The 11,602-nt window shown below is 31.8% G+C and overlaps 1 protein-coding gene across 1 annotated transcript; it reads left to right on the top strand.

Moving 5' to 3' along the window:
* The first annotated feature begins 9,935 nt into the window (after window positions 1–9,935).
* Window positions 9,936–11,382, top strand: LOC111993661 (anthocyanidin 3-O-glucosyltransferase 5). Its single transcript, XM_024025483.2, is given in 3 exon segments — window positions 9,936–10,110; window positions 10,113–10,586; window positions 10,589–11,382. Coding segments are annotated over 3 exon segments (1,440 nt in total). The 5' UTR covers window positions 9,936–9,938.
* Window positions 11,383–11,602: the final 220 nt, after the last annotated feature.

Below are 11,602 nucleotides of genomic sequence, written 5' to 3'. Positions count from 1 at the left end.
TTTGGTTTAATATTAAAATTTTCTATTCATTACTGCAAATAGACCTAACACCAAAAATTGACACATATTTGTTGGCACGCCCAAAAATGGATAAGTAGTAAATTATTCTTTTACCATGCATGTTCATTTTTCATTTTAAGTTTTTTAAATAAAAGTTATGGTAATTTTAGAGATTTCAAGATGGTATTTTGGTACAATTGAAAAGTTAAGCCCAAACAGAAGAATCTTATTATTAGTAGTATAGAATCTATATATATTATTTGGACATGCTCCAAATAAGAATAGTTTACATGGGTTAATTTGAAATTTAAAAATTCAAATTATAGATCCTGCAAAGGCTCTTTTCTACGGTTGTGAAATTCATAATAGTTTTAAATCTTGAAATTGATGTATTTAATGATCTAACAACATAAAAGAAATTTACAAAACTCGGCTCAAATCTTGTTCACGTGACATCTAATGATATATTGATATTATCAAATTGCAAGAGATTATTTAATTTAACAACTTTGTTTTTGCTAATGATATTCAGTAGTAGTTGTAAATTTCTTTGTATTAGCTATAATTAATATGGAAGTTTGTGTGTTGTAATGGAAAAAAATGTTTAACCATAAAAGTAAACATATATAATAACCTTAAAATTCAAAATATGGAGTCAAATAAGAAAAATAAAATATTTCAAATACCTAAAATCTGGGTCACATTTGAAATTTAAAACACAACAGAAACTAAATTATTAAAAACTTTCCACATTCTCAACTTTTTACACTAAAAAAAGTTTTATTTTTATATATTTTTATAATTTTTTATACTATTTAATATATATATACACATAAAATTAACTAATGTAATTCCACACGAGATATGTACAAAATAGTACTTCCTTGGTACCATATAATTTTTTTTTGGAGGGGGCACTTACTTGTTAGTTACGACCATAAGTATAGCATCTAAATTATTACGAAATTCAATTAGTAGGATATTATTATTTTCTCTCATTATTAACACTTACCACTACATAATCTAAACGAAAACATGATATAAAAAGAAAAGAAAAGAAAAATCTAAGATAGTTTTATAAAATATAAATTGACCCAATTAGCAAAAACATGATGTGCTCAGAGGGTTTTTTTTTTTAATATTAAAATTTTCTATTCATTACTGCAAATAGACCTAACACCAAAAATTGACACATATTTGTTGGCACGCCCAAAAATGGATAAGTAGTAAATTATTCTTTTACCATGTATGTTCATTTTTCATTTTAAGTTTTTTAAATAAAAGTTATGGTAATTTTAGAGATTTCAAGAGGGTATTTTGGTACAATTGAAAAGGTTTTTTTTGATAATCGGTACTATAAGGTTGGGATTTGTGGCCCAAGCCGAAAACAATTAATTTGTAGAGTATGGATGAAAGAGCTAGGTTAAGTATGAGATTAACAACAACGAATCACAACTTTCAAGCACAAGTTAACATGAATCTACACGCAAAGAGTGAATATCCGAAGAGCTATATTATTGATTATTTGATGAACACAGATCTTAGGGTTACAGTCAAGTTCTCTCTTATTCTGTTTTTCTCCCCCCCCTCTTACGTTAGGAGCTTCTTTCCTTTATATAACCTCCCCTCTCTTCATCTCCATCGTCCACTTGTACCTCATCCGTGAGTCTACTTTAATATGTGTCACGTCAAGCATCTTCTTTAGTTCTGTGTGAGTGGCGGTAGGTGAGGATACACTGTTCAGGGGTCTTCTCCACATAAATGCGGCTAGAAAAGTTGTTGCAGAACATTAAATACGGTGGTAGTAGCTTTCCCTTTAGATATTTCTTCATCCTTATCGTCTCTCAGTGCACTTAGAGCTTATCTTGATCAGGTAGAGTTCTCGGAAGATCATTTTGACCTTTTATACGCTTAATTGATCTATACTATTCGCGTCAGAGGAATATAACCTTTTCGGACAGAAGATGTCCTCTTCGGATTGTAATCATTCTTCCCTCTGAGGGTCCCACTTCCAGATGGGCCCTGCCCTTACCATCTCCTTCTTCTCGGTCGCACAATAGCTCTCATATGGGCTCTCGGCCCACTATGTTGGATTGAGCCATTTTCTCCCCACAGGTACAATTGAAAAGTTAAGCCCAAACAGAAGAATCTTATATTAGTAGTATAGAATCTATATATTATTTGGACATGCTCCAAATAAGAATAGTTTACATGGGTTAATTTGAAATTTAAAAATTCAAATTATAGATCCTACAAAGGCTCTTTTCTACGGTTGTGAAATTCATGATATATAGTTTTAAATCTTGAAATCGATGTATTTAATGATCTAACAACATAAAAGAAATTTACAAAACTCGGCTCAAATCTTGTTCACGTGACATCTAATGGTATATTGATATTATCAAATTGCAAGAGATTATTTAATTTAACAATTTTGTTTTTGCTAATGATATTCAGTAGTAGTTGTGAATTTCTTTGTATTAGCTATAATTAATATGGAAGTTTGTGTGTTGTAATGGAAAAAATGTTTAACCATAAAAATAAACATATATAATAACCTTAAAATTCAAAATATGAAGTCAAATAAGAAAAATAAAATATTTAAAATACCTAAAATCTGGGTCACATTTGAAATTTAAAACACAACAGAAACTAAATTATTAAAACTTTCCACATTCTCAACTTTTTACACTAGTTCTCAAAAAAAAAAAAAAAAAAAAACTTTTACACTAAAAAAAGTTTTATTTTTTATAATTGTTATACTATTAATATATATATATATACACACACACATAAATTAACTAATGTAATTCCACATGAGATATGTACAAAAAAGTACTTCCTTGGTACCATATAAAAAAAAAAAAGAAAAAAAGAAAAAGAAAAAGAAAGAAAAATCGTGTTTACCAAGATATCATTTATTCTTGCATTGGGATTTAAATAATTTAGATTTAGAAGAAAAAAAACCAAGCCCATTTTCTTTTTCAACACATCAAAAGATAGGATTCAACATAACTTAAAGGTTGCATTGGAAGAACAGAGTTCAACGTCCATGGACATGTTGGAATAGTGGCTTCTGTAAGCATGGATAATGACACTTTAATTGAACTCTCAATCTCATATATTAAGAGGCACACAACAGCAAACACGGTAAAAGTGAAGGCAACTAAATGGTGAACTGAGAGAGATTTGGTTGGAAATAAAACTCACCTGAAATCTTGTTCATTTTGCATATAATTATATATCAAAATTCTAAAATTCTAAGCAATTATTTATCTAATTTATTAAACTTTTACTCTTATTAATAATACATGTATATGAAATTATATATGTTAATTGTTATGAATATGTATTTCTTATATTATTTATATTCATTTCAAAACTTTTAAAAATAAAATACAAAATATTTTCGAACAATAAAACGAAGCAATTGGTTCGACATATCTAAAGTATATGTTTGAAGAGTATAAGATAGCAGAGGATGAAGTTATCTCTGGTGATGAAGACAAAGAACCTTCAGATGCTCTCAGACTTGCAAAAGGCAAGATGAAAACGGTGTCGTAGTAAGAAGAAGCCAACGCACTGTATCACTAAAACTCAAAACATTGTCGTTTGGTTAAGTCAGATATTTTAGGATTAAATGTAGTGATAATAATGTGTTAGAGGTGGTTAATCTGTTATAACAACCTCCATGATTTACGCTTCCTCTCTTTCTCTCTCTGATTGTGTATATATGCTTAGCACAGCTCAGTGATGTATTGTGGGGATTACATTACAGAAATAAAGAATTCTAGAACTCTCTTTTTTTGCCTTTTGTTTTCTTTCAATCTATTTCTCTCTGCTTTCTTTGTTTCTTTGTTCAATGTTTATAAATAATTTTATGGGATTTTTATTTTATTAAGCTTTAATAAATTTATTCATTCATCTTAATTTAAGGTTTATATGTTTGTTCACTGAAATTTATGGAGTAGAAGAGGATCTAAGTTATTTAAAACATGATCTTCCCCTCCCTAAGCCTTGAACTTGAATTTAAACTTTCTAATTTTTTGTTTAAATTTTAAATTAAATATCCTATAACTTACTTTGATTGCATAAATCCCATGCCATCGTAATAAAAATGAAATTTTGTTCTACTCAACCTAGTTGATGTAAAAAAAATTATAGATTAACCCATTTTTCAATTCAATATGTAATTGAAATAATTAAAAAAAAAAAGACTCATGACATAAAATTTTTGTTCTTTTAATTTTAATTTTAATATTAATTAAATATTTTAGTCAAGTTCTAGGTATATATTTTCCAAAATAAGCTTATTCATAATTCTGGAATATCTTGTCAAATTATTTATAAACATACTATAGATGTGTTGAACTTTGTGTTTGTTGTTATGTTTAAAAATATTTTTTTAATGGTATTAAATAATATAAAATATAAATATTCATAACACATAATTTTATGTGCATGTATTATTAATAAGAGTAAATGTAAAACAATTAGATACATTATTGATTATCTTCTAAAAAAAAAAAAAAAAAAAATACGTTATTGATTAAAATGTTAGAATTTTGATATATAATTCTTTGCAAAATGAAATAGATTTTGGGTGAGTTTTATTCCCAACTAAATCTCTCTCCCTCTTCATTATTGTTGTTGCCTTCAATTTTATCATTGTTATTGTTGAAAATGGTCACCCGATATATGAGAGATCAATTGAAATGTCATTGTGATATGTTAGTAACAAAAACATTGTTCTAAGCAGTTGATGTTAGTATGAGGCCATAAGTAGGTCCTAAAAAAAAGGAAATATTGGCTTGGGTTTTCTACAGTTATTTCAAGATTATGTCATTTTTTGGCTGTTGTTGGGTTTATTTGTTTAGGGTATCTACTGGATCATCAGCTTCAAGGTGCCAAGGTTTGAACTTTGAAGTGTCTCTCCCTAGTTATGTCGGCTTCTTTTTGTGGGCTAGGTACTTTCTTTGAACTTGGTGGAGTGGACTTTTTTGGGGGATTGGGTTCTCTTAGTGAGTTGGCTTTCTTTTCTTCCTTCCAAATGTTGTATCTTCAGATATATGAGAGATTAATTGAAATGTCATTGCGATAGGATAGTATTCAAAACACTCTTTAAGTTGCGTTGAATCGAATCTTTTGATGCGGGAGGAAAGACAGCACAAATTTTTAAACTTATTTAAATTATGAAAGTCCAAGTACAAGCATAATTGGTATCTTAGCAAACACTAAAGTTATGTTTGTTAATAGTTTTTATTTTCTATTTTCAAAAATTTATTTTTGGGAATATAAAGTGTAAGGACTCAGTTTTGTTCCTAAGCCCTAAAGGTAATAGTATCTAGACCCAAAGAACCCAATACAATGAATTTGTAGAGAGTGGGTAAGAAAACTAGGCTTCTAATGAGTTGGATAACAATTATAGTGGATTCAGATGACAAGAAAACAAAGATAAGTTGGTTTTATCTAAATAAAATCATCCTCGGCATGGTTCGAGGAGATTAGTTCTAGTATATATTTCTTTTGAATTTGATTACAAGTTCAATTTTTGTTGCTACAATATTTTTCTCTTAATTCTCCGATCCCTCTTCCTTAGGGTATTCTTTCTTTTTTATACTATCTTCTTTCTTTCATCTCCACCCTCCACGTGTAGACTAGGTTTCTGGTGTTGATCCATATCCTATTAGCACCTTCTTGAAGTCTCTGGGAGTAGCTGTAAGATTGAAATTTACTGTTCAAGTATTACTTACACATTAATGCAGTTAGAGAGTTAGTTATAGAGCATTCAATGCGGTGGTTCTGTAGCATATTTCTTTTAAATATTTCATAATTTTCCTTTGTCCTGTGCTTATATGATGTGTATCCTTATTAATAGAATCTCCCAGAACATTGCTTTGGATGGCAAACCACACCTTCTAACTTTTGCTTTAGCAGAGGAGGCATTCGTCCTCGGATTACCTTCCTGGACCCTCATGACCAGGCCCCATTTCTTCATTCACTAATGCGGACTTCCATGTTAGTGTTTACCCGTCATCGGACTACTAGGTGTCCTCGGATCGGGCCCCTGGCCCAATATATATATATATATATATATATATATATATTATATATATATATATGTATATATATATACACTACTGGGCCTATCATTTCTACATAAAGAAAAAAAAAATTTCTTATATTTTTGAAATAAAAAACATGTTTGGTTAGCTGAAATTAAAAAAAAAATAGTTTTTTGAAGAAAAAAATAGAAATACTAAAATATGTTGTTATTAGGATTTGAACTTTAATGCTAACTCATTAAATGAGACAGATTCATTAAATTAAATGCGTATTTTCATTAACTTTTGAAAATTAGAAATTGAAAACAATCTTTTGCATGTTTTCAGCTTTTTTTTTTTTTTTTTTTTTTTCACAAATTGAGTTTTGAGAACAGTTTTTGTTTTTTGTCCATTTTGAGTTGTCAAACAATTTTTTTTGTTTCAAAAATATAAAATTATTTTGAAAACAGAAAATAAGGAAAAAAACAGTTACCAAACATACCCTAATTTAAAAAAAAAAATTATGCGGTACCAAGTAAATATTTTTTTATACATCTAATGCGCAATTAAATTAGTTAATTTTGTTTAAATTAATTTTTAATCAAATTATGTAGTTATAATCACATATATTTATTTTTTAAAAATAAAAATAAATAAAAGTACAAAAAATTATATGTAGTTCTTTTAGAACACAAAGTGGAGAATTCGGAAGTCATTATAATAGATAGGATCAAAATTCTATAGAGTTTTTAGGCTACTCTATCATGTAGAGTTCTTTAAAATTTTGCCTTCAATTTATAATAAAAGACTAGGATTATGCCACATCATCAATCCATTGACACAATCATAAAATAATGCTTAAAACAAACTCAAACTTACATTGTGTTTGGTTAGGGTGAATTTAGGGAGGATGGAAAACATAGGGAGGAAAATTGGGTGAAAAACAGTGTTTTCCACTGTTTGGCAAAAGAAGGAAAATAGGGAGGAAGGAAAACTTGGGAGAAAATTCTCTCCTAGGCCCACAAATTTCACCCTCCCAAATTAGGAGGAAAAGCCTAGAGAGAAAAGTGCTCTCATAGCACTTTTACCATAATGCCCTCTAGAAAAAAAAAAGAAAAAAGAAAGAAAGAAAGAGAGAGAGCGCTGGAGAAAAAGAAGAGAGAAGAGCTGCGCCTACAAGTGTTGCTTACTGGAACATTCTTCAGGAAGAAAAAGAAAATAAAAGAAGGGGGATAGAGATAAGGTCAATGTGTGGAGGAGAAAAACAAGAAAAAAAAAAAACGTATGGATGAAATGAAGGCTGAGAAAGGAGAAATAATATAAATAATAAAAAATCTTAATTGAGAAATGTTATCATAATATTTTCACAATAAATTTTAAGGAACAGATTGTTATTAGTAAATATTGGTGAGTAAAAAAATAATTTCAATGGTGGATTCAAATTAGAACTAGTAATAACTTTCCATATAAAATTTTTTTGAAAGTATTGCGAAAAATGTTGTGGACGTAACACTTTTCATTGAAAAATATAATTGTTGGTAAATTTTATATTATTTAATGAGTACAAATAAATCTATTTCTTACCTATTATATAACAAGGGTATAATAATCAATTTATATAAACTACATTTTCTATCATTTTACTTTTCTTTTAAACCAAACTGATGAGTCCTAAAAATTACTAAGGTCATCCATTAATATGGACAACCTTGCATCATTAGTAAACCAAAAGATGTAACCATTCAAGCACATTCAACACATTAATGACGACCATTACTCATCGGTCTTAAATGCCCATCAATACGATGACTGTTACACATGGGTAATAATCACCTCCAATTATGTACAACAGCTATCCAAATCACCTATAAAAGGGACAGTCCGTCTCACTTGTGGAGGTAAGTCAGAAACTATTACAAAACACCATTTATATACGAAAGATATGGGTCGATACTAACTTAAGCACTGGAGGCTCCCCCACCAGGCACAACCCAATGGTCTTTTCGATGAACTCTCTTTATCTCGCAGGACCTACAAGATTGTCAAGAGCTCTGAATTGGACGAATGACCTAACTGACGATTTTGGCATCATCACAAACAAAAGAGTTTTTCACTCTCCCACTTTTCCATCCCTCCATCCAAACACACACGAGGGAAAACTAAATATTTTCTATTCTCTCACTTTTCCATCTTCTCACTAATTTTTCATCCTTCAACTTTTCCACTCCTCCAATCAAACGTACCCTTATGAATTTAGTTCCATTAACTTAAATAAATGACTGAGCAAAAAAATAACTAGGAAAAAACGACAAAAAAAAAAAAAAATCAAATAAGACAGTAGAAAAAAAGAGAGTAAAAAGTTAAACCAGGCTTATATTAATCAGATGAATAAGAATGCAAAACTAATAGGAAAAGTATGATTAACAGACAAATCCAAAAGAAAGCAAGAAAGCACAACAGCACTGAAAGGCCTCATCGATAAAAGCACAAAAGCACTGAGGTGGGTATGTAATATTTCTGGAAATTTTCAAATTGGATTTTAGTCCAAAAAATAGGAATTTTGTCCTCCTCTTAAAAAAAAAAAAAAGTGTGAGTGATAGTGCCCTCACGTTTTCGTCTGTCAATATTTTGGCTAAGATCATGTGACATTCTTCCTTTTCTACTCTTCTTTTTTCTTTTTCTTTTTCAAAGTAGAAACTGCTTCTAGTTTTCAAAAATGTATTACCTTAATTTAACACAAATTGGAGTATAAGGGATGAAGATTGGCCGTAGGAATAGAAGAGAGCGAGAGAGTTTTGGTGTTCCTCATTTATTTAGGCTAGCTTGACAGAATTAATGTGAATAAATTTTAGAGTTTTTTTTTTTTTTAATTTTTTTTTTTTAATTTTTGGAAATATAATTGTATGACCATGTTAATGGATTTGTATTACGGTTATGGCATAGTCCTAACATTTTATTTATTTATTTATTTATTTTATCAGAATAATCCTAACCTTTCAATTGTAAAATGAATGTGAAAATCTAAAAAATTCTGCATAGTAAATTACTCTAGGAACTCTAGATAATTTTGGTCCTTATAAATACTTCACTTCACCATATAAATCCAACTAGATGACGACTTTACGAAGGTTGGCGCGGAGGATATTTCTTATTATTTCCAGGCCAAAAGTAATTAAAAAATCCCATGCAATTGAACCGGTCGTGTTATGCTTATGCAACTATGAAAATTGAAAATGACCTCAATTAAGGTCTCTCAATCTGTGACGCCCCAGAGACAGTGACACCCGCCAGTTGACTTGTAACAGTTTAGTTCTTGTCTTTTTACTTTTGTTTTTTTTTAATATCCTTCTTTTTGGGACAGGAATTTCACTGATACTATACTGACGAGTTGTATTACTTACCCAATCAGGTGGTGGTGCGGGTTTGTTTCAAACACTTTGATTATTATTGTGAGTTTCACGTTTGTTTGGAGTGAGCTTATTTTTTTGTTTATAAGATATTGTAAACCTCATTGGAGTAAGCCTCACCTTATCAGTTGTTGTAATTGGTCTCTATCTCAATCAAAACAATATAGATATTCTTCTCTTCTCCTAAAGACAACGATTCCTGCGTAGTTCTATTGCATCGTGAGACCGTTTTTTAAATTCTCTCTTCTATTTTTCTGTTATTGTTGACTTTTCAGGATATATTTGTTTTATCAAAACTTGTTTATATTTTTTTTTGTTATTGTTGATTGTTCAGGATGTATTTGTTTTTTCAAAATTGTTTATTCGCTTAATATTTCAAACACCCTAGACATCTTACGCCCAAGAGTTCAACTTTCTTTCTTCATAAGCTAAAAAATCATCGCACCCTTCGTTTCATCGATTCTTTTGTCTATTCTCAATTAGATCTATGATGAACTCAAAGCCACATGCAGCACTTCTATCCAGCCCTGGCCTAGGGCACCTAATCCCAGTCCTCGAGCTTGGTAAGCGCTTGGTCACACACCACAATTTCCAAGTCACCGTCTTGGTCATTGCTTCTCACACCTCTCCTGCCGAGTCCCAAGTTATTGAGTCAGCCATGTCCCCAAGCTCTTCGACATCGTCCAACTCCCACCACCAGATATCTCCAGCCTAGTGGACGCTAAAACTACAACTGTTTCACTACTTTCAATAATGATGCGTGAAGTCAGGCCAGCCTTTCGGTCTTCAATCTCTGCCATGAAGTCCCGTCCCACCGTTCTCATTGCTGACCTTTTTGGTACAGAATTTTTTCCCATAGCTGATGAGTTCCAGATGCTCAAGTACGTTTATATCGCTTCAAATGCATGGTTCCTTGCTATGTTTCTATATTCTCCAATCCTAGATAAGGAAGTGGAAGGTGAATATGAAGACCAAAAAGAACCATTCATAATCCCAGGTTGCAGGTCACTTCGACCCCATGAAGTATTTGACGCCATGCTAGACCGAAACAACCAGCAGTATCATGAGCTTATACGAACGGGGATTGAAATACCATTAAGTGATGGGATTTTGTTGAACATCTGGGAAGATTTGGAGCTACAACACTTGCAGCACTGAGAGATGAGAGTCTCTTAGGTCAGGTTGCTAAGGTACCGATTTATACAGTCGGTCCATTAAGGAGATCAATTGGGTCGACTAGTTCGACAAGCCAGTTGTTTGAGTGGCTAGACAAGCAACCAAACGAGTCTGTGATTTATGTCTCATTTGGGAGTGGTGGTTCGTTGTCACACGAGCAAATAATCGAGCTAGCTTGGGGGTTAGAGTTGAGCCAACATAAATTTATTTGGGTCGTGCGCCCACCAGCTACAAAAGGTGCAGATGCGGCATTTTTCACCGTAGGGAGTGGAGAGAATGATGTGTCTGAATATTTGCCAGAAGGTTTCTTGAGTCGGACCCACAAGTTAGGGATAGTGGTCCCCATGTGGGCCCCACAGGTGGATATCTTGAGCCATGACTCGGTTGGAGGGTTTTTGTCACACTGTGGTTGGAACTCGACGATTGAGAGCGTCACCAGTGCAGTGCCAATGATAGCATGGCCACTATACGCAGAGCAGAGAATGAACGCTACGTTGCTGAATGAGGAGTTTGGTGTGGCTGTTCGATCTAAGGTATTGCCGACGAAGGAAGTGGTGGGGAGAGAGGAGATAGAGACGGTGGTGAGAAAGATCATGGAAGACAATCAAGAAGGGAATGAAATAAGGGCTAGAGTTAAGCAGCTTAAATGTGATGCAGAGAAAGCTTTATCTGAAGGTGGCTCCTCGAATAATCAGCTGTCTCAGGTAGCAAAACACTGTGAGATACACATGCAACGCATGAAGGTGAAGGACTGAAGGCTTCTTGAGCCACCAGTCCAAGGTCTCGAAGGAATTTTCATTTTCTACTAAGAATCTACCCATGTGTTAAAGTAACTTTGGTGCTCATTGCTAATAATCAATTCTGTATAGAGTATGTGCATCCCCTCTCATATAATTTATGTGAACCTCACATCTGTATGTGACATTGTGACTCACATGTTAAAAGAGAAAAGATGCATATACGAGATATATGAGA

Source organism: Quercus suber, unplaced genomic scaffold (assembly GCF_002906115.3).
Source record: "Quercus suber isolate HL8 unplaced genomic scaffold, Cork oak 2.0 scaffold_243, whole genome shotgun sequence".
Lineage (NCBI taxonomy): Eukaryota > Viridiplantae > Streptophyta > Magnoliopsida > Fagales > Fagaceae > Quercus > Quercus suber.
Note: the sequence above shows the minus strand (reverse complement) of the source record. Positions and strands in the feature narration are given on the sequence as shown.